This window comes from Manacus candei, unplaced genomic scaffold (genome assembly GCF_025592945.1).
Source record: "Manacus candei isolate 608988 ecotype Guabito, Panama unplaced genomic scaffold, ASM2559294v1 h1tg000003l, whole genome shotgun sequence".
NCBI lineage: Eukaryota > Metazoa > Chordata > Aves > Passeriformes > Pipridae > Manacus > Manacus candei.
In genome coordinates, this window is record NW_026138051.1 from 20,480,132 (window position 1) to 20,506,414 (window position 26,283).

A 26,283-nucleotide genomic window follows, 5' to 3' on the forward strand; every position below is an offset into this window, starting at 1 on the left:
AGGAAAAGAAAGATGCCAAAGCCAAAAAGGACAAGTTGTCGCAGTGGAAGTTGGGGCTCAGGGACATCATTTGGGCCCTTGTGGGGGCTCCAGCCATTTCCCCACACTGAGTGTGCAAGGAAGTCCCTCTCTTTATCCCATAGGATTTCTTGCCTCCAGTCCTGTTTTTTTTCCAACTCAGCCTTAATCACTTTTTAATCAGATTTGAGTCTCCTTTGCCTTTAACATTCCTTAATCTTGGAGATGCTTCCTGTAAAAACTGCCTGTAATCCCTCCCAGGGCTCCACATGGAGGCTACAGCTCTCATCCAAACAAACGTGTCCTTCACGTCAGCGTGTTCTCCAGCCCCAGAAAGCCCAGGGAGATGTCCATCACTTCCTCCAGCCAAAGTCCCTCTCCAGCTCTCCTGGAGCCCCTTTAGGCCCTGGAAGGGGCTCTCAGGTCTCCCTGGAGCCTTCTCTTCTCCAGGTGAACCCCCTCAGCTCTCCCAGCCTGGCTCCAGAGCAGAGAGGCTCCGGCCCTCGGAGCAGCTCCGTGGCCTCCTCTGGATTTGCTCCAGCAGGTCCCTGAGTCAAGGCGGTTTCTTGAGGAACTCAGACCCCTATTTATTGGGATGGGTTTTTCTTGAAAATGCTGGACAATCTACTCATCGTTGTGATTTTACAGCCCCCCGTGCTCCCCCCACGCCCCACATCCATGCTGAGCCTACCCTACCACAGCCCCTCTGCGTCCCAGCCCACCCTGCTTCCAAAAATAGGGTTTTTTTCTTATGTGGCAACACAGAAACAGGAAGAAATCCCCGAAAAACTGGTGCCTGGGACACAGCAACGTCCCTCCTCCCCCCACTCTGCTCCAGTGGCACCTCCTGCTCCCTGGGCTGCCCAGGCACAGCCAGGGAAACCAAACCCTCCTGGCTGAAAGTTGGTTTATTGCCACATATTCCCACTTACAAACTGGCGGGACTGGAAGGAGAGAAGTGGGGGTCAGAGAGAAGTGGGGTACCCTGTCTGGAGAGTCGGGTCGGCACCCTTTGTCCTCAGACCCTGCGCTCACGGTGCCACCAGGAGTGTCCAGCCTTCACCAGACTCAAAAGAGGAAAAAGCCGTCATAAACAGACTGTTATCTGGGACAGGGAGCTGAAAAAATAACAGCAGTGTGGATGTCTTGAGGATGTGAAGCTGGATTTTAAAAACAGGACCCGTTTTCAGCCTCTCCTGCCGCAGGGAATGGCCGAAAGCCACCACCTGCCCGGTCGTGGCAGAGCCCACTGCTCTCACTGGTGGCACTGGTCTCTGATGCCCTCTGGTGCCCGAGATCGCTGCAACAGTGGCTTTGCCCACCCGTGGAGCCACAAAGATGTGGCACCCAGGGCCCCCCTCATGGAGTGTGGGAGCAGTGGGACCCTGCAAACCCCCAGCTGCTCCCAGCACCTGGAGGCACCTCACACAGGGGACCTGCAAATTCGGGGGGCACCAAAACCACCAAACCCCTCCATGGTCATGGAATCACAGGCTGGTTTGGGTTGGAAAGGACCTTAAAGCCCCTCCAGTCCCACCCCCTGCCGTGGGCAGGGACACCTCCCACTATCCTAGGTTGCTCCAACCTGGCCATGGACACTTCCAGGGATGGGGCAGCCACAGCTTCTCTGGGCAACCTGTGCTGCGGTCTCACTGTCCTCCCAGCCCAGAATTCCTTCCTAATATCCCATCTAACCCTGCGCTCTGGCAGCTCATGTCCTTCCAGCCTGGCTCCAGTGTGTTATGGGGTGCCCCACAGCTCACCTGGGGTTGTGACTTGGAGCTGCTGATGCTGAAGGCTCAGGGCACTGAGGGAGCCTGAAGCTACAGTTTATCTCCATGTTTCCCCCTGTCATGTCCCCAAAAAGTGCTCCAGGCCCCCAGACTGCCTCTTTGGCAAGATTTTGGGGAGACCCAGCTCAGCATCACTCCAGCCCAATAACTGTCTGTAATAATAGAACAAGGGGGACAGTTTTAAACTAAAAGAGGAGAGATTTAGATGCAATATTGGGAAGGAATTCTTCCCTGTGAGGGTGGTGAGGGGCTGGGATGGAATTTCCAGAGAAGCTGTGGCTGCCCCATCCCCGGAAGTGTCCAAGGCCAGGCTGGACAGGGCTTGGAGCAACGTGGGCTAGTGGAAGGTGTCCCTGCCCGTGGCAGGGGGTGGAATGAAACGAGCTTTAAGGTCCTTTCCAGTTCAAACCACCGCGTGATTCTGATTCCACGAGCTGCAATGACTGAGCTCTCCCTTAGAGGTCAGCCTAGCACCAAAACTGGGCCAAAATTCCCCACAGACCGATGAGATTCCTGCAAAGACCTGGGGTTTGGTCACTAAGGCCCTTCGGTGCAGGCAGGGGATGGTCCCCAACGCTTACAGCCCCTCACTTTGCTGGTGCCGAACAGTATTCCCAAGAAATTCCCAAGCTCTCCTAGCCACGCTCCAGCTCCTTCCCACGCACTGACTGCTCCAAACTCCGTGTCTGCCCCTGCTCAGGGGACAGACTTGCTGTACCCCTGTTTGGGGAAAGCCTGACTGGCTTCAGATTTTGGGGAGCAGGATGACCTGGTCTTGCTGCTGCTGTGAAATTTTCCATGCCCAGAGCAGCCAGAGCACCCTCTCAGAGCCTTTCCTTTTGGCCTAATTCCCCCTTCCCTTTTCCCTTTTAACAGACAAATATGACTCAACAAAAAGACACCCCCCCAAAACCCCCTCCAGCGGCAGCTCCTGCGTCAGAAAGAAAATTGCTCTTTTTTCTTTGGGTTTTTTTCCCCCTCCCCAAATCCCTCCAGCATTAAACAGATTTCAGTATTGTTCTAAAAATAGAGGGATTATAAATAATCCTCCAGCATGGAGCAACCACGAGCAAGTGGCAGCCAGGGCTGGTGGCCTCCCTGGGGTGTTGGACCTTGGGGCTGAGCTCTGGGGAGGCACAGGAACCCCCAAACCCACTGGCTGAGGTGGTGAGAGGGAATTGCTCTGTTCCCAGGATGGTCCCCAGGACAGGCATCCCAGACAGGTATCCTGGGACTGTCCCTGGTTGTGCTGACCCAGCAGGAACCACCAGTTAGGAACTGCAGTATCATGGCCCCATAACATCAGGCAGGATGGATGGGATGGGATAGAACAAGCTCCTCTTGAGCCAAATGGGTGAAGAGGCCATGGAAATAGGGAAGAAACTAATCCAGTTGTCCCAGGGGTGACAGCAAACCTCTGGAAGGACTTCAGGTGAACAGAAGATGGAGTTGGGTGCTGCCACTGAGCTGCAGGTGACACAAAGGCCACTACACCCTTCGGACCAGAGGGATGCAGAGCATCTCTCCTGGGCTGCTGCAAGGAACTGCTTCAGGCTCTCAGGGAGCATCCCCAGCCCTGTGCCAGGGAAGGAGGTGGCAGCCAGTGCTGTGTCCCTCCAGGCCCCCACAGCCTGTCCCCCCTATTTCTTCCTTACAGGAACTCAAGTATGAAAGTCAAACCAGGCTGGACAGGGCTTGGAGCAACCTGGGATAGTGGAAGGCACCTGGCAGGGGGTGGAATGGGATGAACTTTAAGGCCCCTTCCAACCCAAACCATTCCATGGTTCTATAATTCTATGAGATAAAGCCTGAAAATGCAAATTGAGGGGAATCTAAAACCAGCAGAAAGTAAATAAAACAACCCCACTTTTGCCCTCTTTTATAAAAAGCCCCAAACCAACCAAATGAGCTGAGCACTGGTGGGTGGGAGGGTTTGGCAGCTCTTTTTGGGATCCCTCTCTCAGCAGGGCCCATCTCCAGTTCCTCTGCTGGTGGAACAGGGAAGGGGATTTAAAAAGAAGGCAAATGTGTTGTGCTGCTGCTGAGCCGGGGTGGGAGTTAAGGACTAGGATTATCCCAGCGGGATGTCAGAGGAGTTGGTGAGGGGAAGCAGATGCTCATCCCGTCTGGCAGAGCCATGTGCAGGAGAGGGACCATGGATATTGTTAAAGCTGGGCCTTAGGATCTTTGGAGGGAGGCAGGAGCTGGTCAGAGATTCAGCACCTTTCCCAGTCCTCGGATTCAGGCTGGGATTCTCAGATCCAGGCTGGGATCCTCAGCTCTCACACCTTTACACAGCAGGAGAGTTCCAGGATGGAAAGGGAGCGATGGGCAAAGCAGCTCTGCCCCACACAAGGGGTGCTCAGGGTGCATCCAGCCCTCTGTGATGAGACAGGAATTGATTCCTTCCTCTGTGATAAAACAGGAACTAAACACCAACTGCTTGTTTCCCGCAACAAGCCTGGAACATCCCAGAACTCCTAGCCCCGGCTCTCTGGCAAAACGTTATTTTCCCTTTTTTTTTTCCATCTTTGAAGACTTCAGAGGGCATTTCAAGGGTCTTTCCTGCCCGAAATATTTTCCTCCATGGCTCTGATCACCTTAAACAAGTCCTGCCTGAGCCGTGGATCCCTCCTCTGCCTAACCCCATCGACTTTGTTCACCTTTGGACTGGGATTTATGTTGGCTTTTGCTCATCTGTGCCTTCACACCACTCACAGCAGAGAGGTCTGCTTTAAAGCCACGATTTGGAGAGCTGAAGGTGAAATTAAATATCCAGCAGAGCTTTCCAGGTCAGGTCCTGCAGCAGAAGTGGAGTCAGAAGAGCCTCATGGCCACAAACCCCTGGACAACTGCCTTGATTAACGGACTGGCTGCTAATTATCACACTGGCGTAAGAAACAGGCCAGGCTGGGCTTGGCATGATAGGCTGACCCTAGCTGGGATCCCGGGATGCCAGACTTCTTGGTTGGAAAAGCCCTCTAAGATCATCAAGTCCAACCCTTCCCCAGTGCTGCCAAGGCCACCACTGACTCATGTCCCCAAGTTCCACATCCATAGGGCTGTTAAATCCCTCCAGGACTGGGGACACCACCCCTTCCCTGGGCAGCTGTGCCAGGACAGGGCAGCCCTTTCCAGGAAGAAATTTTCCCCAATATCCAACCTAAACCTCCTCTGGCACAGCTTGAGGCCGTTCCCTCTCCTCCTGTCCCTTGTTCCCTGGGAGCAGAGCCTGACCCCCCCTCCGGCTCCCCCCTCCTGTCAGGGAGTTGCAGAGCCAGAAGGTCCCCCCTGAGCTTCCTTTTCTCCAGGCTGAGCCCCTCCAGCTCCCTCAGCTGCTCCTGCTGCTCCAGCCCCTTCCCCAGCTCCGTTCCCTTCCCTGGACACGCTCCAGCCCCTCCAAGTGTCTTGTACATGACACCAGAGCCACACTCAGCCCCACCCAGACCTGTTTCTCTCCAGCCTCTGGAAAACGGAAGTTATGAGGAACCTGCCAGTCTCACACACTCCATGTTCCTTCATGGAGTGGTTGTTGTGTCAGTGCTTCTCAAATTACTTAGGAGAAAAAAGGGGGGGGAAAAAGAAACACTTCAAAGTGTGAAATACATTTCCATGCTGACAACCGACTTCCAGCGTGTTTTTTTCAGTGGGAACTTGTTCGCAGCAAATGAATCGATTTGTGTCTATTAGGAGGCAATTAAAGCTGAAGGTTTGAAGCATTCCCAGTGGGATGGGTCATCCCAAGCACTCATCCCGTTATCATCATCAGCGCTCCCCTGCCATGGCTCAACACTTCTCCTGCCACAGGTGCAGGGAGAAGGAGAAAGCAACACAGGGACAAGGGGAAATCCATCTTCTGTAGCATCTCTTGGCCAATCTCCTGCTTCCAGCATCCCTTCTTGAACATGGTCACCTGTATCCATCAGGAGCTGCCACTTTAGGGCTGAAGCCAAGGGGAATATGCTAAAGGCACCACTGACGACAAGGTATTAAACACCCACAGTCATGAACGTTGCCAAAATCCCCTGGATAACCCCAGTCCCTGCCAGGGACACCCAGATTTGCCATCACCCTGGAGAGAAAATGCCATGGCAGCTTTACCGGCCTCAGATCTCAAAACTGGGACGTGGAAGGCAATCCCAGTGCTTTGGGGAATGTACTTCAATCCAAGAAGCTGCAGGATGCAGGAAGGATGCTTGGAATAACAGTCCAAGGGGTTATTCTCTCCTCCAAGAGGGAGAGTTTGAAGACTGAATTTTGAGCTCATGACCCAGGCACCACCAGGCACCACCAGGCACAACCCTTCCCCCTGCCCAGCCTTTCCACAGCCCTTTTTGTCCTGTCTGGCTGAAGTTTCCACCCTTGGCAGCGCTGACCCAGCCCCACATCCCATTTTTCCCAGCTGATTCCCTTCTGGTGCTTAAAATGAAGGAAAACAATGGGAGCTCATCCATCAGGGGCTGCCAGAGCCTGCCCTCTGTCCCTGCCCTGCCTGGGGCGTTTTTTTCCTCACTAAATTCAATTAGGGATGATCAGGAGCTTCTCCCCAGAGGAGCACTGGGCTGGTGGCCTCTCCTCCCGTGCTGGTCCCTCTGCTTGTTGCCAGAGGTGGCCTCAGCTCTGCCTTTGTCCCTTGGTGTCGCCACAGAGGGGAGGTCACAGGAGTGGGTCCCATGGGATGGCTGTTGGGGACTGAGCAGGGATGGAGCTGCCCAAATCCTCCTCTCAACCCCTGCTCACCTCCTCCCCCAGCCCCTCTTTTGGGCAAAGCCCCCCAAAGCTGTGACCATCACCATCCTCATGGGTGACAGAGTCAAACCTCCTGGGGTGAAGCAGCCAAAAGGCCCTTGTTTAACCCCAGAGGGGCACCCACAGCCTTATCCCACCACACCAGGGTTTCCTGTGTTGCTGGAGGCTGCATCCCAGCTCCTTCCAACCTGGGGAAAGCCTTTCCAGTGGGATTTCCCTATTCCAGTGGGATTTCCCTATTCCAGTGGGATAGCGGGGGTATTCCTTGCTGAATGCCCAGGAAAACAATATAAAGAAATAAATATTGGAAAATATTTTAAAAGCAGCGCATGCACAGGGGGAGACCTGGGTGAGGGGCAGCCCTGAGCCCCCCTTGCAGGGCCTCAGCAGGAGGATATTTGCACTGGGCTGTTGAAAAAGCTCTTTATGTCCCTAGAGAGCATCTAAAGGCACGGGGTGGCTTTTCCAACAGCCACATCTGGTGGTCCAGGAGCAAAACCAGCGGCTGTGATGGAGCCTGTTTGATTCTAAGAATTAAATACTGATGGATTCAGGCTTGGAACGGGAAAGTTCTCCACGATGCAACATTGGGGAAGGCAGGGACAGCAGAGAGGGAGCTCTGAGCCGAGTGTTAAATGAAAACTCCCCATTTTCAGAGAGGATGCTCCTGCCTAAGGAGGTTAGGGACAGTGAAAGAGCAGCATGAGGAGCAGGAGAGGCAACACACACCCCTGGTTGCTCATAAACACCAAGTCAGAGGTTTGCCCTTCCCTCTAGCATGATGGATGGCCAGGAATCTCCAATGGATGGAGCTGGAAAAGACAAAGCCTCCCCAGGGTGCCCATGGCTCACTCCAGACTCATTAATGGAGCAGCTCATCAGGCTCCACACTTAATTACAGAGTGTTACAAATTCAATTGCTGCCTGAGGAGAGCAGGATTCTCCTGGGCATTTTGAAATTCTGGGAGGTACCCAAGGAACACACAGGACAAGATCCAAGTTCCTGCTTGGCTCACAGGTGGTGCCCAGAGGGGGAAGGCTGGGAAGGATGATCCCAGTGCCTGCCTGTCCTAGTTAGAACAGCTGGGACCAGTTCATCATTGTATGGGTGTAACCCAAAACTGTGTATTCTATAGCCTTCCATGCCATTTCCCAGAAATTGTTATCAATGAACCATTTACACCACCTGCCCATAGAGCCTGACTCCTCAGGCTATAAACTGGGTGTTAAGAGGCCTGCGAGATAGGAGGATGCTCTTGTCCTCACACTCTTTGTGGAGCTCCCCGCCCTGAGGGAAGTGCTGGGCATTCCTGCCTGAACTGGAGAATATAAAATCTTGGAGTCTTGGAACTTTTTTAACCACTCATGGGATCCAGAGGAAGACTGCAGACCACCACTTTTCAACCAGACTGCAACCATCACTCTCGACCGGACTGCAATCACCACTCTTGACCAGACTGCAACAAGCACTGTCCATTCCCCAGGGTGCTGGGTTATACATTTGGGTTTTGTGGGTTAAAACCAATTGTTTGTCTGTATAATCGTACTTATTGTATTATTTTATTAAATTGTTATTCTGACTTATAATCTCTCTTTTGAGTTGAGTTCATTTCCCCTGCTGGTTTACCTTTAAACCAGCACACTGCCTCACCCTTACACAATACCCACCACTGCCAGGGCAGCTTTCCTCCCAAAATCCAGCCATGGATTCCCCTGGGCTGGGCATGGAGGAGGAGAGTGGAACAGGAGCAATGCAGGAAGAGGGGTTTCCATTGAACAGCGCCGGAGCAGAGGGAAGAGCAGATGCCTCATCCCTCCCTCATCTCTCAATTCCTCCGTGGTCCCCCATCCCACCACACCTTGGGAACACCTCAGCAGCCCCAGGGACACTGAGGGGCTGTTCCCTAAAGCCCATGGGAGCTGTTTGTCAGGGAAGTTGCAGTTCTCAGCAGCGCCTTTGCCCCAGGGAGAGCAGGATCCAGGGATACAGGAGAGAGAGCCCGGAGGCACTCCCAGAGCAACAGAACTTAATGCTGCTAAATAATAACGCTGACAAATTCCCTTAGAAATGGTCACTGCACAATAAAAACCCATTAAAACCACCCCTCCAGCCCCTCCTCTGCTGTACCAGGTAAGACGGGGGGAGTTACCTCGGAGCCAGGTCTAGTGACAGCAGAGGATGAGAAATGAGGAGGGAAAAAAATCTGACTCTGGGGGCTGGAGCCTTAAATGATGGATATTTTCCATCATTTCCATCATTTAATGGCACAGGGTTTGAGGACTGTGTGTTATGGACCAGCCATGCCCTGCTCCAAAGCATCTCTGCTGCCTTCTCCCATGGAAAAATCCACCTCTCTGGCAAATAATCAATGCACAGGAGAGGAGAGGGAAAGAAAAATATTAAATCAAGCATAAAATAAGTAGGAAAAAAAAGTAAACCACAAGAGAAATTCAACGTTCTCTAAAAATCTGAAGTTTATTCATTAGAATTCAGTGAAAGGAACATTCATTTTAAAACACAATCAATACATTAAAAACTTGAAAGGACTAGTAGCAATGAGACCAGAAAGAAAACAAAAACAACCCCAAAATTCAGACAGGTTGGTCGCCTGGGAGGAGCCACCAGCCTGGCAGTGGGATGGGGCAGCTAAGGACAAGGGTCAATTCCTTTTTTTTCTTTAGAGCAGAGAGGCTTTTCTAAGATTTGAATTTTTCACTTCACCCAAGGGGAGCTTTAGTGTGACTCAATAGGGATGAGAAGAGCAGGAGGCCCCAGCTGGAGGAGGGAGCCCAAAATTCCAGGACAGAGGGAATGTGGGAGGCAAGGTGGGCCTGAGCCCCGGGAATGTTTGCTGAGCAACTTGTGCTGGGAATGGGGCAAACTCGATGAACAAAAACTTTTAAAGAGCCAAATCAGCAGCAATTGACAACTCTGCTGGGGAAAAAAATCTGATTTTGGCTTGGTTTTAGCTTTCCAAAAGCTCTCCTCTCTTCTGATCCCAAAAGCCAAGGCAGTATCACTGCAGGAAGGTGCTTTAGTGATGTTGGCAATGCAGGTGGCACTGGGCTGGAGCTCCCATCCAGGAGAAAGGAGGACAAGGTGGCCAGCCCTGCTAATCCAGGATTATTTAAGGAGCAATCCATAGGCCTGGAGCAGGTGTTGCTGCCTGCATGAGGGTGAAATTCCAGCTCCCAGCCCAAACAGGAAGCACCAAAGAGAGAGGGAATCTGTTAAAGAGCATTGCCAAGCACCAACCAATGGCATGCCCGGGGATTTAAAAAAAGCCCCAAATTTGGATAAAATAATGTAAGGAGACAGCAGGGAAAGCCCCAACTGACACCTGTGGGCTTCTACTTTAGAGATGGTCAACAGCACCTGGAGGGAGAAATCACCAAAATCCACAAATTCAGGTTAAAAACAACACTTAGAAGAAATGAAAGAACAGTTGGATGAGTGTGACAGAGCAGGATTAGAGACGTCTAAGTGGGGTGTGCAAAGTGTGTGTGTGCTGCAAGGGGCTAGAGTTATTCCAGCTGGGAAGTGGCTCAGCACATTCCTGGAGGAGCACAGGAGGGTTCCTGGCAGGGCATGGGCACGGCAGCAGCAGGAATTGCCTTTTCTCCACGGGAAGGGCAAACCACACCACTTGGAACGACGACAAACACGAGTAAAAGAACAGTCTGTAAAATCTTTCCCATGATTATAAAATGCAAAACTATACAAAAATAGAGAAAAATCGACATTTTTCTTAGGTATATAAAAACAAACAAACCAAATAAAACCCCAAAGTCCCCAAAATGCAGTACAGAATCACTTGGTAGGCTGACCCCAATGGCAGTGGTTTCATCACAAGTTCACAGCCCCAATATATCACTTTAGGCACAGCCCTAATTTATCACTTTTCCCTGGAAGGGACAAATTCCTCGAGTTTTTCCTTAATATCTTGGCAAGACAATCTGCTATTCCTGACTTTTAAGACTGATTTGTGGTTAGGAAGCCCTTTTGCATGAAAAACCTCAATGAGCACTCCCAAATTTGAGCTCCTCGGGTAAGGCAGTGTTGGACTGATCCAGATCCAGCCCAGATTTTTTCCTACGTATCCCAGGGTGTTTTGGGAAGAGGCAGTGAAATCCAATACCTACTGCAGTGATCATTTACAGGCTGAGTTACTGCATTGAAAATCCTTATTTCTTTGGGTTAACGGGGCAGAATCCACCGCTAATCCAGCAAATTAATGTTTAGAAAACTTGTTGTAATTCAACAGATACTTGCTTCATGTAATTCCCATTGAATTAAGAGGAGAAACCTTTGGTATAAAGTCAGATTATCAAGCCTTGGCTGTATTGCTCCCCCTAAACTTCCCCAGCACGTACCTACAACTGAAAACATTATTCCTAGAGACACGTTGGCGACAGAACATTCATTGTAGCACCAAGACACTTCCAACCCCCAGCAGGACTTTGGCAAAGGCTGCACCACAGCTGAACAAAAACTACAGGCCCCAGAACCCACGAGATGCCTTTGGTGAGACGCTAAAACAAAGGAAAACAGGAGTTAAACCCAGTAAAGGGCCGTGAGGGTGCGTGGCAACGTCCGCCATGCCCCCGTGGTTTGTGGTCTGGGGGTGGTGGTGAGATGGGCAGGGCTGAGACCTGGTCCTGACCTGGCTCCCAGCAAGGGGAGCCTGCCCCAGCAAAGAAGATTCCAATATTCCAACATTCCAATACTCATTAGCAGCTGTTCACATGCAGCACTAACAAGGGGAGACACAACCTTGGAGCGAGGGGACCTTCCACTGGCTGACCACATTCTCCTCTTCAGGAGCGGCACCAAGAGCCAGGTTTCTCCCAGGAAATCCTCTCTGGTGTCACAGAGGGATGGGAGAAAAGACCCATGGCATGATGGGCTCCTGCAGGAACTCCCTGCCACAGGAAAAATTAAGGTTTAAGCCCATGGATGCACAGATAGGTCTGTGCCACCTCAGCGGTCTGGGCAGGGAAATAAAATCACACCTAGCCTGGCTTTGCTTTTCCCTGCTCCTTCCCAGATATTCAAGGACAAGGCAGAAGGAATCTCTTCTCAAAACCAAATATGATTTTGCCATGGGGGAAAAAAAATACCAAACCGAAAGCAGCTCCTTGTGCTGGAAAACACAGTGATGCCAAAGAGCTGCTGCTGGAGCCCCTGGAGCCACATCCATGTGGAGGCGAGAGCAGCAGGAGGGGGACCCAGCACAGCAGGAAAGGGAATTTGGGTTGGGCAGAGCCATCCCTTGCTCCACAAATGGGGAAAAACTCTGGTATTTCCAGCTTGGGATTATTTTTTTAAATGCTACAGATTCTGCTGGAAAGAAAAGCAGGAAAGGGGCAACAAGGGGTGGGGGAACAAAAACCATCAGTGGAAAGAGAATTAAAATCAGAACACAGAACTTGGGAAGGAGGAGGAGGAGGCAGCTTTGCGTCATGGACAGGGAGGTCTGGATCAGAGACAAGGCCGTTTGGGATCATGAGGACAGGGAGAAGCCCCAAGGACCAACGGTCTGAAACAGATGTCACGGGAGCTCATTATGATCCCCCAGGCAAAGTCTGACCCCCCAGCTTGTGTCCCTGCTCCATGTTCCTTCAAAGAGGAGGAGAAAAATCCCAAACCTGCAGCAACCTCCAGCTTTTTTGTTCCCTCCAGCCAGAGGAAGAGGCCATGAAGCCCAATTTAGGCATTCCAACAAACATGAAACTTCCCTCCTGTGAGTTTATGCAAAGAAAACAACCACAAAATAACAAAATTAAATTAAAAAGCTGCAAAACTTCCTTTTGAGAAAGTAAAAGCATCTGCCACTTCACAGCTACAGGCATGATGCAAATTTAGCTTATTTCAAAGACCTCATCCATGTGCCCATGGTCCTGGAGAGACGAGGAGCTGGGACAAAGCACAGGAAAGGTTTCCACCAGGAATTACACTCTGGGAAGACAGACCACAACAAAGAAGGAACTGACACTTTGTTCTTGAAAGGGACACCACAAACAGCACATCTCTCCAGGCAAATTGAAACTGGACCTGGAGAGCATTATCAGCGCACACACAAAAGCTCCTGCTTTCCTTTGGGGCAAGGAAAAAAAAGTAATAAATAAAAATGTTGCTGCAAAGTTCCCCTTCCAGCGGACTCATCCCCTGGGAACAACCAGCATCCTTCCCCCCAGCTCCACAATCAACACCAAGATGGAAGACATTCAAAGTGAGTCTGAATCAAAACATTTCACCAAGAAGGGGAAAAGAAACCCCATTTCTCTCAAAAGTGTCCCCAAGGTTTGTTCCCCCAGCTCCAATCCTGCCCAGATCCCGAACCTGCCACTCTGGTAACAGGTCCGTTCCCAGCTTCTGTCCTGGCAGCAGTGCCAGGGGCTGCTGCTGCTCTTGGCATCAGAAAGGGCTGGAAAACCAGAAGGTGCCTCAGTGTTGACACAGGAACGCCGAGGCACCTCCGATCCCCACTAGAGCACCCGCAGGGCAAGGCCCAGCTCCCATTAGTCACCCCTACCCCGATCGCTCACAGCCTCGCCCTCCCTGCCCTGCACCACTTCCACCCTGCCTGGGGCAGCCCCTCGGTGACGGGTGACATTCCCGCAGCTACTCTGCGTCGGTGACATCGAGGGTGGTGCCGTGGCAGTGCCCGGGGGTGCCCCTGCCCTTCAGGGGCTCCGTGCAGCACTCTGGGCTCTCTGCAGGGCCGGCATTCCCGCCAGGATGCTGAGGCATGCCCTGGGCGATGCCCACGGGCTTGCCCTTGGAGCGCTTCTCTGGGGAGCAGGTAAAGTTGAAGCTCGGGGGCAGCTCCGTTTCTCCCAGGGGTACCAGGCAGGACAGCCTGGGGACCTCTCCATGGTACCTGTAGGACCCCGCTGCCTCCCGCGCTCGCCGTGCCTCGGGCTGCAGGGGCAGGTTGGAGGGGCGGAGCGCATGCGCATGCCGGGGCAGCTCTGGCTCTTGGGGCCGCCTGTCCAGAGCCTCCCCAGAGAGAGGCGGGAAAGGCGACACGGTGCCCGGCTCCTCGGATGGGTCCCACACGCTCTCCATGGCGCCGACTGGAGCGAAGCCCCAGAGCTCCATCCCACCGCCACCACTGCCGCGCTGCAGGTGCTGCAGGCCCGGCCAGCTCAGCCCGCCCTCCAGGGCCACTGGCTCGCCCTCCTCCTTGCTCCTGCTCCTCCGCGCTCCGCCCGAGTCCTTCCTGCTGCCCTCCTGCCGGGCCCAGAGCCGGCAGGGCTGCAGGCCACTCCGGGCAGCCTGTGGCTCGGCCAGCTCGAACTCCAGGCTCTCTGTGTCCAGGGAGCGGCTCCGCCGGTCCATGGAGAGCGGTGCCGGCATGGAGGGGCTGAGCCCGTGGAGGCGCAGGTGGCGAGGCAAGCTGGCCACCCCCCAGTTGCAGCTCTGGAAGGAGCCCAGGGAGAACCCCGGGGACATTCTCTCGTCACATTCAGCCAACAACTCCTTCTGTCCATAGCCATCGTCAAAGGCCTCGGCAATGTCCTCGCTCAGCTCTGGGTGCTGCTCACACTCCCCTTCCCCCTCCTGCTCCACGTCCACCACATCGAAGGTGACCATGGTGGGGAGGGCGGGGAGGTTCTGGGTGAAAGAGGAGCTGGAGGCCGAGCTCCCCAGGCTTTCAGAGAGGCTGGAGAAGAGGGTTCCGCTGCTGGCAAACTCCACCAGCGCCTGGGAGAAGCTCACGGCGTGCTCAGGCTCGCTACCCACCTGGGGCTCACCGGGAGTGGGTTGCGCTCTGTAGCCAGGGAACATCCCTGCCTTGGCTGGGATGGAGTCCCCAAACAACCCACAATCCGGGTCCAGGATGTTCTTCGTGAGCTGAATAAGGCAACTTCCTGGGGCTTTTTGGCTGTTGTAACAGTTTTCTGGACACAGAGTCCCTGGAAAATCCCTCCACTCTGGATTTTCAGCTCTAGCCACCGGAACCCTACCATTCACAGCCCAGTTCGGGGCGTGTGAGGCCACCTGCTCACTGCCAAGGCCACTCTGACTCTTGCCACTGGAGCTGGCTGCTCTAGTTTTACATTCAATGCACTGCTTTTCCCGAGGACGCTCCTCCTTGCTGGAAACATCCAGGCGTTTCAGGACCGGCTCCCTCTGCAGCTCCCAGTACAGCAGCTCCTTCTGAAGGGCCGCAAGACCTTCCTCTTCTGTTTCCATCACTCCTCTTTTCTGATCCATCATCTGCTGGATCAGGCTTTTCTCTGCAGGGAGGCAGAAGTCCATGAAGTAGCTGAAGATGCCTGGGCGGGGGCCTTTGCCCTCAAACAGCGATTCCTCCCCATGAGAGGGGCTCATCAGCGCGTCAAACTCATAAAGTGCATCGCCGCTGTAGCTGTCCCGGGGCAGACGGTCCTTCTTGAGCTCCTCTCCAGCCTCATCCTCCAGCCCTGGCGTCATGGAGTCATAATAACCCTCGTCACTGTTTGGGGCAGACTCTTGCTGGTCGCTCTGGGGTGTCAGGAGATCGACACCGTCCATGGGGTCGCCCATGTACGGGTGGGTGTCCCCCTCGTGTGAGGCGTGTGTCTCCAGGCTGCTGCGGGACACCTGTGCCCCGTAGCTCCTGTCCCCTGGCATGCTGCCATCCCACACCTGGTGCAAGTACTCCTCGGCCTCCTCAGGAATGGCCATCTCCTCCCCGCCACCCTGGTAGGTGACCAGGCAGGAGCTGCGCTTGGCAGCCTCCCTGCTGCGCTCCACCGAGATGCTGCTCTCAGCAATGTCGGGCTCGGCGATGTCGTCCCCACAGCCTGTCAGGGAGTCGAAGCTCTTCAGGGAGGTGACGTCTCCCAGGATGAGGCTCAGCAGGTCCCCGGAGTGCAGGCAGGGAGGCTCGCTGTCCATGAGGTCTGGGTGGAAGGCCAGCAGCAGACTGTCACGGTCAAACTCAGTGCAGGTGGCAGTGTCAGCCTCTGATTTCGTATCTGGAGCATCCCCATCTCCTGGCACCACCACCACTGCATCGCCCTTGGAGCTGCCCCCTTCAGCCACAGGGCAGGAGGGTTCAGGGGCCTCCCCACAGCCAGGCTCACCCCCCGGGCAGGCTGTGGGCACAGGGACTGGCCCTGCCCCCCTGCTCTCTGCAGCCCCCCGGCTCTCCACTGCTACCCCTGGGGCACTGCTGGGCTCCTCGAGGTCCCTGTTCCACTCGGGAAGCTCTGCCCTCTCACCCTCTGCAGCCTTGCTCTTCCGGTGCCGCCGGATGCTGTTAAAAAACCCCTTCAGGCCTTTTTTGGGCCTGGGAAAGGAGGACTTGTCCCCATTGGGCTTTTTGTCACAGCCCTCGATGCTCCCAGGGGGAGAGTTGTCCTGCTGGCCCAAGTCCCCCCTGGCTCCGGTGTCCCCAGGCAGCTGAGCGCTGCGGGAGCATGGCAGGGGGCCGGGATGCACATCCAAGGGGCTGTCGGGTTGGGCCCTGTCAGACGTGGCACTGCTCAGCCCGTCATGGGTCTTGCACTTGCTGAGCCCCTTCTTGCCCTGGCCCTTGCCCCGGCCACCGAAGAAGCTGGGCAGGGTGCAGATGCTCCTCTTGCCCCCGAACAGCTTGAAGGCCGTTTTCCGCAGCTTCCCAGGCGGCGGAGGCTGCGGCTCCCCGGAGTTATTGGCACCCTTGGGAGATGCATCCCCGCCCTCCTCTCGCCGCTGGTCACCGCAGGTCCGCTCCTCCAGGCTGCCCATCTCCATGGCAGCAGGGCTGGGATCTAGCTGGGAAGGGCAGCTTCGGGAGCAGAGCCCTCCTGGAGCAGGGATGGGCTCATCACAGCTGACCTAGGACAGAGGGAAAGAGGAGAGAGGTGAGGGGAAGGTGCAGAGCCAGAAGTGTCGCAGGGAGAAGGGCTACATCACCAGCTGGAAATGGAGCTGCAGGAGCCTCTGAGCTCCCTCCACTCCCAGAAACCAGCCACCAAAATGCAGCGATGCTTAAATTTACCAGTTTGCCAGAGCAGGCAAATCACAAGGCAAGTCCCTACCAGGCAATGTCCCTGGGGACAGGCAGGTCCGACCCCCAAGCCATCTCGCTCCAACCCCTTCAGCTTCCCAGATATTTCTGCCTCCAGGGAGATCAGATTCGGCCACCAGCCACCTCTGAGTGAGGAAACAGAGGCTGCTCCAGCAGGGAGAAGGGCTGGCACCTGCCAACCCCCACTTCCCACCCTCCCACACCCCGTGCCAAGCCTCCTGAGGGAGGCCAAACCAGGACACAGCCCTCACACTACACACGTGTCCAGCAAAAAACCCCACTTGGGTTACTATGCTGGCTTTTCTTAATAGAAGATTTCTGGTTTTTTTTAAATAATCTGTCCAGCGAGGGAGAATCGCATCAAAAACACCCACTGTGAACCCCCTGATCAGATTATCCCGGAAGAAGAGAGGTAGGTTGGAAATATGATCCTGGATCACTATCAGATACGGGAGAAATAAAACAATTACAATCATGTTTCTTTTGCAGAGATGAGGGTGGAGAAATTAAATGCAATAAAACCCTAAAGCACTGCCAAGCTGTAATGCCTGAGGCTGAGCTCTGACCAGTGTGAGGCCAGGGAAGCTCCTCATGGTGTTTAGCCAGAGATCCCAAATTAAAAATACATCCAAAAGGCCTCTGCTCCTGCAACCCCACAGAAAACCTGCCATCTCAGGGTTATTTTTTTTCCCTCAGGTGTAGGTTGCTTTGCCTCTACAATTTGACATCACTGCCCACCGTAGGGGTTGGAAGTGGATGGGCTTTAAGGTGCCTCCCAATCCAAACCATTCCATGACTCTGGAATTCGGGGATTGCTGGTAACCCCTCACATTCACCTGTCCCTCTGGAACCAGCAGCTAGGGTGCATCTGGGGTCACGTTCCCATTGGCAAAATGGGCTTTTCCAGCTCTGCCAGAGCCTTCCCAGAGTCCCAGATGCCTCCAAAGTCTCTGGAGCATCGCTGGGCCTGGAAGGGACCCCCACACCTGGTACCTGTGCAGAGCTGCTGGAAAACTGGGGGGTGGAATGACCCCACACCTGTACCTGGACAGGGGCTCCTTGAAAAAATAGCAATGGGGGGGATGAAACAGAGCCAAGATTTCAAAAATTCCATTTGGGAATCATTTCTCCCCGGCTCCACGTCAGCACAGGCTGCGGGCACGAGGGGGGAAGGGGGTGTTGGAGAAGAATAAAAAAATGAAAATAATAAAAATGAAAATAAAGAAAAATGAAAGGCACCGAGGGCAAAGAGCCCCGATTAATAAACCGCGAAAAACAGGGTTTAAAACCAACAACAAAAAAAAGCACCGCAACAATGAACTGCAGCGGCGGGGACCCCGCAGGACCCCCGGCCCGCCCAGCCCCGCGGGGGGAGGCCCCCCCAGCCCGGCCCTCCCCGCTCCCCCCGCCGCGCTCCCAAACTTTCGGGAGGATCCAGGAGAAAGCGAGGGGCGGTCGGGCCCGGTCGCGGGGAAGAGGCACCGCAGGCGCGGGCACGGGCGGCGCCAGGCCCGCTGACAGACCCTCCCCATCCTCCCGCAGCACTTACCAGCGGGGGGTGCGTGGACCCGCCGGGGCCCCCCGGGACGCTCTCGGGACCCGCCGGACTCCGGCCCAGCCCTGAGGCCGCTGAGGGGCCGCGGGTCCGCCCGGCTCGGGCGGCAGGGGCGGTGCCGCGTGACGACGAGGGCGGGGCCATGGGCGGGGCGGGGCCATGGGCGGGGCGGGGCCATGGGCGGGGCAGGGCCTCCTCACAGGGCGGGGGCGGGGCCTCTGCCGTTGGATAGAGTGACAAGGGGGCGTGGCCTCAGGCGGGGCGGGGCCTCCGCAGTGAAATCACTGTGAAATGGGCGTGGTCTCGATGCAGGGGGCGCGGCCGTCGCCGTGGACTCGTAGTTATGGGGCGTGGCCTCGGGGGCGTGGTCTGCACGGTGGGATATCAGTTATGGGGCGTGACGTCACTCTCGCGTGAGTCTGGGCGGTGGCGTGGGCGTGGTCTCGGTGGCGAAGGGGGCGTGGCCTCATTAGGCGGAGCTCGGCGTCCTCTGCGCCGAGGGGCGTGGTCTCCCTGTGGGGGCGTGGTCGCGGGGCGGTGGGTGATAGAGGGACACGCGGGTCCCGGACACGCGGACACGGGGGCAGGTAGCACTGCCGGATGTGACAGGGTGTGACTCTAGGGGGACGGTGGCGTGTGCGCTGCTGCCACCCACGTGGGTGTCACCCGCGGGCCACCGCTGCACACCCGGCTCACACCTATCCACCCATCACACACTTGTGTCGCACCCCCAGCTCACACCCACCCATCGCACCCCTGGCTCACACCCACACACCCATCACACACCTGGGTCACACCCCGGCTCACACCGACCACTGCATTCTCAGCTCACGCCACCCGTCCCCCCCCCAGCTCACACCCCTCTCACACCCCCAGCACCCACCCATTGCACATCTGACTCCTGTGCACCCCTTGCACCCCCAGCCCACACATCACTTCCACCCTGCTTCCACCCACCTGTTTCACACACAGCACTCACCACTGCCCCCCCAGCACCCACCCACACATCACTCCCCCAGCTCAACCCCACGTGGCCCACTTCCAGCTCCCACCACCCATCACACCCCTTGCACGCCCAGCTGACCCCCCAGTCACCCCCCCGGCTCACCCCCACCTCTCACATACCTCGCTCCCCCCTATCTCACGCCGCACTGAGCAGCCCGGCACTGAAAACTCCTCCTCCTTTTGGGGACCACCCAAATTCCAAAGCCCCCTCAGATCCCCATGTGGATCCCACCCGCCATCTCCCATTGGATCACCATCACAGTGTCTGGATGGGGAGGGAAATGCCATGAGCATTATGTTCCCCTATAGAGCAATACCCAATGCTTTGTCCAGCTATATCCAAGCCCTAATTCTCCCCTTCAGAGAGGCCTCACAGCCTAATTAATAGATGCTGATAAATAGATCCCAGGACCCTTGAAACAAGCCCATAAATCCTGCAGGAGTCCTGTGTTTGGCCGAGAGTGATCTTTGGAGCCCCTGACATGGAGCTCCAATCCCGTACCTCTGCCTGGCAGTGCTTCCCTTTGGGATGCCGTTAGGGCAGGATGGAATAAACGCTCAGGAACACATTCTGCTGCATCCCAAAACTGCTCTAGAGAATCACCAGCACTGGGGTTTATCTGTCAGCTCCTGGCTGTGGGAAGAGTCAGAAAGGCACCTCCACCAGTGAGGATGATCCCAATGTCTAAGGCTTGAGAGATGGGGAGTCATGGCGGTGGTGCCGGGATGTATCACTCCAGGCTCATCCTGAAATTCCCCAGGCACAGCAATTCCCTGCGTCCCTTCAGTGGTGCCAGCTGGTCTGCTGGGCTCTTCCAAATATGGGATATGCCCCCAAATGGGTCACAAGAGTTTAATAGCAACAGTAGCAACATTTTTAATTAAAACCCAGTCACAGAAGACCCTCAGCTACAACAAGAACCACTTTTGGGGTGAGGAAGATGATGTTTGAGGTCAGAGATAAGTTGGGGTTTTGGGACTCTGGATACCCCTCCCAGCCAGGGTGGGCACACATGGCTGGGTCCATCCCCACTTCTGCCCCTGCTGAACAGAGGGTACACTTGGAAACCCCTCTGGGAATCACAGAATCAGGGAATGAATTGGGTTGGAAGGGACCTTAAAGCTCATCTCATTCCACCCCCTGCCATGGGCAGGGGCACCTTCCACTAGCCCAGCTTGCTCCAAGCCCCGTCCAACCTGACCTTGGACACTTCCAGGGATGGGGCAGCCACAGCTTCTCTGGGCAACCTGTGCCAGGGCCTCCCCACCGTGGGAAAGGGGGTTCAGGGACAGCAGGTGCCACATTGTGGGGGAATCTGCAGGCACAGACCTGGTTGTGTCCCCCAGGAGGGGATGAGGGAAAAGCAGCCTTTGCTCCTCTCCCTCTGCCTTCCACACTTTTTCCCAACCCCTTCTCCAACCAACATCAACTCAAGGTGAAAAATCCCTCGGTAAGGAGGTTTAGAGGCAGATCCAGGGAATCAGATCCTGCTCCACCATCACTCTGATGCAGACCAGGAGCTGAGGTGTCCTGTTTCCTCTGCCCCTTCCCTCCCCAACCTTTCACACAGGCACCAATTTTGGAGACGGGAATGACTTTGTGACACAAATTCCTGTTGGTTCCATGGATTTCAGAGCTTCACTCCCAGATGTCAGAGTGGCTGTCCCTGGAGGCGGGCTGTGTCACGGCTGGTGCTGCAGGTAGTTGGCCAGGACTGTGGGGATTTCCAGCTCTCTGAGGGTGGACAGGTGGCCAGGCTGCTTCAGGATTCGCCTCATGGCCAGTCGGGACTGGGACAGCAGGGACTTGGGATGAGCTGTGTGAGGAGACAGGAATAACAAGATGGTCACCCCCAAGACCCTGCTTCCCTCCAACCCAGCAAAAGGACATGGACAGATCAAAAATAGATGGGGTTGGACTAGATGGTCTTTAAGGTCCCTTCCAACCCAAGGCATTCCATGATTCTAGGAAAACCAAAGGTCTCTTGTGTTTGGGGACACAGAGCCAGACACAAGCTTTGCAGCACGAGTTCCATAGGAGCTGGGCCTGGAGAGGAAACCTTCCATCCTCATATGGAAATAAGTGCATTTTTCCTTGACACAGGCAGTATAGGAAAGCCCAAGTTGAGCAGCAGAGAGGAGAGGAATGGTGAAAAGCAGCCTTTAATCCAACAATGGAGTGGAAATACCAGGCTGTGGGAATCATAGAATCACAGAATGGCTTGGGCTGGAAGAGACCTTAAAGCCCATCTTGCACATATTCCACTAGACCAGGTTGCTCCAAGCCCTGTCCAGCTCAGCCTTGAACACTTCCAGGGATGGGGCAGTAGTCAAGTGATGCTGCAAAGGGAGCTGAGGCTTAAGGAAAGCCTGGGTAAAGCAAAAGATAAAGGGAAGAGGAATCATCAGCAGCTTAAACAAGCAAACCTAGTGCCTATTTCCAGCCCTGGGCCCACCCCCAGGTTACCTCTGGCCTGCAGCAGCAGCTCCAGCCCCTCGCTGCGTGGTGCCGGCCCATCCACGGGCACGTTGGGCAGGTACACATTGGCTCCAAAGTCAATGAGCAGCTTGATGAACTTGCTATGGCAGCCGTGCCTCAGGCACGTCTCCAGCAGGGTCTTGGGCTCCTTGATCTGGGCGATCACCCCCTGATCCGTGCAGTTGTAGTCGGGGTCGGCCCCGTGCAGGAGCAGCAGTCTGAAGCACTCCAGGTGCTTGTAGGCGGCCGCCAGGTACAGGGGTCCAGAACAGGACACTGAGTTGGCCGCCCACTGGGGCAGCCTGGCCTGGACGTTGGGCTCTGCTCCGTGCTCCAGGAGCTGCCGCAGGATGTCCACGTTGCCGTCCCTGGCCGCGAGGAGCAGCGGGGAGCAGTTGTTGTAGATGCTGCCTGCGGGACTGGCCCCGGCATCCAGCAGGGCCTCCACGCACTCTCGGTGGCCATTGCTGACGGCCACGAACAGCGGGGTCTGGGCCTTCACGTCTAGGCCGTCCACCTCAGCCCCGTGGGCCAGCAGCACCCGCAGGCTCCGCACGCAGCCCCGCGTGGCCGCCAGGCGCAGGGGGGTGCTGGGGACTCCCCAGCCGCTCCGGCGGTTGATGAGCCTCTTGTACCTGTCCTGGGACAGGAGGCGATGCAGCGTTTCACAGTCATCCTCAGACACTGCCCGGCTCAGCTCCTCGCTCTCCCCATCGTCCTCCTGCTCGTCATCCCTGGGCTGGAGCATGGAGAACATTTTGTTGATGTCCATCAGGCTCATTTTTGGGGGTCTGTCGCCCATGTGCTGCTTTCATGGTAAAGGATAAAGGCAAAGATCTACAGGATGACAAAAGCAGGTGAGAACCAGCCCCTGACACCAACGCCAGCTTTTTAGCATTATTTTTAATGTACAATATGGGGAAGATTTAAAACAAAAATGGACAAAGAGCATTGGGTTCTGGTGCTGCTGATGGGCAGCCCTGCCCTGCCACCACGTGAGGAAATCCTGTGGGTGTAGGGCTGAGGCAACAACAGAGGGCAAAGGTGTAGCAGGTACGTGGGTCATGTTCCCTTAAAATCATGGAATGGTCTGGGTCAGAAGGGACCTTAAAGCTCATCCAGTTTCATGGGCAGAGACACCTTCCACTAGCCCAGGCTGATCCAACCTGGCCTTGGACGCATCCAGGGATGGGGTAGCCACAGCTTCTCTGGGCAACTTGTGCCAGAGCCTCCCCACCCTCACAGAGAATTCCTTCCCAATATCCCATCTAACGCTGCCCAGAGGGCAGTGGGAAGCCATTCCCCCTTATCCTGTCCCTCCATCCCTTGTCCAAAGTCCCTCTCCAGCTCTCCTGGAGCCCCCTGGAAGGGGCTCTCAGGTCTCCCTGGAGCCTTCTCTTCTCCAGGTGAACCCCCCCAGCTCTCGCAGCCTGGCTCCATCAGCCCTGAGGGGGTAAAGGGTAAGAGATTCCTCATGGGATACTCAACCTGGAGATCAGGAAGACTCTGGGTGCCACAGGATCTGGCAAGGCCCCTGCACCCACTGCTGGGCAAAGCCTCCCATTTCCCAAACTCTCAGCAATCCCCATCCAGTTCTCTCTGGGAGAAAAGAGCATGTTGGAAAAGAGTGGGAAACAATTCTGCTTCGTTCCTGGGACTCTCACCAGCACCTGCAATTCCAAGTGTTTCAGGAAACCCGGATGAAAAGCTGGCAGTGTTGGAAGGTTTTTAACCCCTGCCAGTTTTTACAGGACTTGGGTTTCAAAACAGAGGATGAGGTGAATGTGAAGGGAGTTGGTTTGATTAGGGATCAAACACCTTTCAGCTTCTCCCTTCCCAAAACGATGACAGCATTAGAATTCCACAGTTTTCCCCTCTCCTCCTTCAGCCCAAGGAACATTGCTGGGTCTGGGATGTTAGTAGTGAGGGGTTTGGGGTGGTGGGAGGAAGGGGGGATGCTGAGCTGATCATACTGAGCAGAGATTGAAACTCCCCCCCCCCCCCCCCCCCCCTCACGACTGCCGGGCTCTGGGTGCAGGATGTGGCCTCAGTGCAGCAAGAGACAGGAATGTGATGTCCCAGTTGGAAATGGGATGGGCAGAGGAATTTCTCGGCAGCCCTGTGGCATCTCGTGTTTCCGCGGCAGAGGCAGAGCTCGGTCTCTGCTCCGCCCTCGGAGGAGCCAAAGAGCTGCACCTCGAGCAATTAACCTCGATCTGCAAACGACGGGGCAGCCACCGGGGGGCCGTCCCAAATCCGCCCCCGAGCTCCCAGTAACCCTCTGCCAGGCCATGGCACAGCTGGGGGAAGTGGGACAAATCTGATGGCTCTGAGCGACAGCAAAGCTCTGCTGGGCTTCCACACGTCCCAATTTATATAGAAATATATGGAATTGTAGCATTGCTGTTATTCATTAGACACGCTGATAATGAGCTCTGGAGCTTTGGGATCACCCCATACACATGGCTAATTGGGTTTGGGGGGGTTATTGCAGATTTGGTTCAAAAAGAAAGTTATATTACAAGTTATATTTCCAAGGGGAACAGTGTGGAAAAGTAAAAGAGCAGCTGTAACATTTCCTGAACACACAAACAGGATCTCCAAAGGAAGGTTACTTGGACAGTGAAAGTACTTCTGTGAGGAGCTCACAGAGGCTCTTCAACCAGAAGAGCCCAAACTAGAGTTCATGGAATTCCATAATGGTTTGGGGTGGAAGGAACCTTAAAGCTCATCCCATCTGCCCCCTGCCATGGGCAGGGGCACCTCCCACTAGCCCAGGTTGCTCCAAGCCCCAACCAACCTGGCCTTAGACACTTCCAGGGATGGGGCAGCCACAGCTTCTCTGGGCAACCTGGGCCAGGGCCTCCCCACCCTCAGAGAAAGTTGTCATGTCCTGAGCTGGAAGAAGCTGTCCAGGCACCCACAGACCCCCCCAAAAAGAGGTTGTGACAGAGAACCCACTTGTACAGCTGGTTCTCAGGTACCTCCCATCTCCCACCGCCGGGGGGTCCTGGAGCTGCTGCCTTACCTGGGGAGGGGGGGATGCTCATAGCACCTGAGGCCTTGGGGGTCCCATGAAGAGTCCTCCTGTGGATTGAACCCAAAACCAGGAGCAGAAGAGAGGGGACCTTGCTGGGGATGGCCACTTGCTCTGTGTGACCAGAGCAGGCTCAGAGCTCACAGCTGAAATGCCACGGCAGGACAGGGCCGGGGCCTGGGGCTAATTTTAGCCCCTCAGGGGTTTTATCTTACCACTTCCATTCTTGGAAAGTTCCCCCTGGGTAAATATAGTGAGGGCAGTGAGGTGGGGGGAGGCTAGGACAGGTGCTGGGGGCTGCCTGACCCATCTGAGCAGACACAAAGCATCTGCTTCACTGTTTCCTCAAAGGAATCACAGGGAACTGGGCAGTTTGGGGTCCCCTGCCAGGGTTGCCAGTCACCCAAATTCCCTCTTAAACCCTCTCCTAACCACCTTCTCCCCTTTCACAGCAACAAAAATGGCCATTTGCATCATCCAGAATTGCTTATTAAACACTAGAAGAACAAATGCCATCGAAGACAGTCCAGATTTCCCTCCTGAGGTGCTCCTACTTCTTCTCCCCTGGATGCACCTGCCAGAAGGAACCACAGCCATGGCTTTGTAAAATTAAGCAGCAGAGAGGAAGGCAGGAAACTTTACAGGGCAAACAAAAGGAGCAGAAAACAGCACTGGGGCTCTTATCAAAAGCTGTCAGCTGGGAAGTGTAATTGTATTTTATCCAGTTCCCTTGAAGCCTTCTCCCAAGTCCTCGGCAGTGGAGCAGGAACAGCCTGGCAGTTTGAGGCAGAGTTATCAGTGGCACAAGATAATGAGAGGGGAACCAAATTGTCCAGCAGAAAAATCTCCACTGCTGCAAGAAGTGAAATCAGGGGGCTCTGCAAAATGTATGATGTCCCCATGTTACCACCACCTGGTTTGTGGGCCCTGCTGAAGAGCAGGGAAATGCTCAGTATTGATTGCGTTTAGACTTTTGGCTTCCTCGTACTTTCACTCTCCAGATTCAGCCAAAAATAGGTTATTACTTCAACAAGGTCAGTTTCCCCAATGGAATTGTGGAGTATTACGTGGATAAACATGGGAGCAGGAGTGGAGAGTTCAAGGTTTACTGAGTGTCAAGAAGCTGCGACCACAACAAGGAGGCTGCGGTGAGAAAACCCACAAAACACAGAAATCAAAGCAGCCATTAAAAAGACAGTGTCATAAAGGGGAAAAAAAGGGAGTGCAGACAACAGAGTGAATACACGTCAGAAAATGTGAAATGTAGGAAACTTGGAGATGAAAGGAAAACCCTTGAAAGGGAAATTAATGATAAACTGCTTATTATTTTGTTGTTGTTGCTGCTCTTTAGTTGTTACCCAAGAAAGATCTTAGAAACAAGAGCAGCTCTTCGGTAAAGGAGCAGATTAAACCAAATACTAATGAGGAAGCACTTGCTGAGAAACCTCCTCAACTGGAATCACACACAGACATGCTCCTGGTGCTCCCTGCGCTGCTGCAGGGATGTGTTCCACGCATCCCATGTGGATATTTACATCAGCAGAGCCAGATAAACCCTGATGGGAGCCCAGTGAGAGGTGACTGATAAGCCTGACCCATTTTGGAGAAGCTTCCCAGTGCTTCAAACTCCAGGGAAGGCC

General features: G+C 54.8%; 2 protein-coding genes across 3 annotated transcripts; both read right to left on the reverse strand.

Moving 5' to 3' along the window:
• Window positions 1-9,017: 9,017 nt before the first annotated feature.
• Window positions 9,018-18,292, reverse strand: AMER1 (APC membrane recruitment protein 1). Its single transcript, XM_051790416.1, has 2 exons — window positions 18,117-18,292; window positions 9,018-16,374 (listed from the first exon to the last, which is right to left on the reverse strand). The coding sequence occupies exons 1-2, from the start codon at window positions 18,264-18,266 to the stop codon at window positions 13,186-13,188; spliced, it is 3,339 nt and encodes a 1,112-aa protein (XP_051646376.1). The 5' UTR covers window positions 18,267-18,292; the 3' UTR covers window positions 9,018-13,185.
• A 1,687-nt stretch (window positions 18,293-19,979) lies between these two features.
• On the reverse strand, window positions 19,980-24,730 carry ASB12 (ankyrin repeat and SOCS box containing 12). 2 transcript variants are annotated; one of them, XM_051791492.1, is made up of 3 exons: window positions 24,635-24,730; window positions 21,595-22,443; window positions 19,980-20,944 (listed from the first exon to the last, which is right to left on the reverse strand). In XM_051791492.1, exons 2-3 carry the CDS (start codon window positions 22,406-22,408, stop codon window positions 20,811-20,813), a joined length of 948 nt encoding a protein of 315 aa, XP_051647452.1. In that variant the 5' UTR covers window positions 22,409-22,443; window positions 24,635-24,730; the 3' UTR covers window positions 19,980-20,810. The 2 variants fall into 2 exon arrangements, with proteins under 2 accessions (XP_051647452.1, XP_051647462.1); XM_051791502.1 differs by lacking the exon at window positions 24,635-24,730 and adding an exon at window positions 23,095-23,197.
• Between the last annotated feature and the right edge of the window lie 1,553 nt (window positions 24,731-26,283).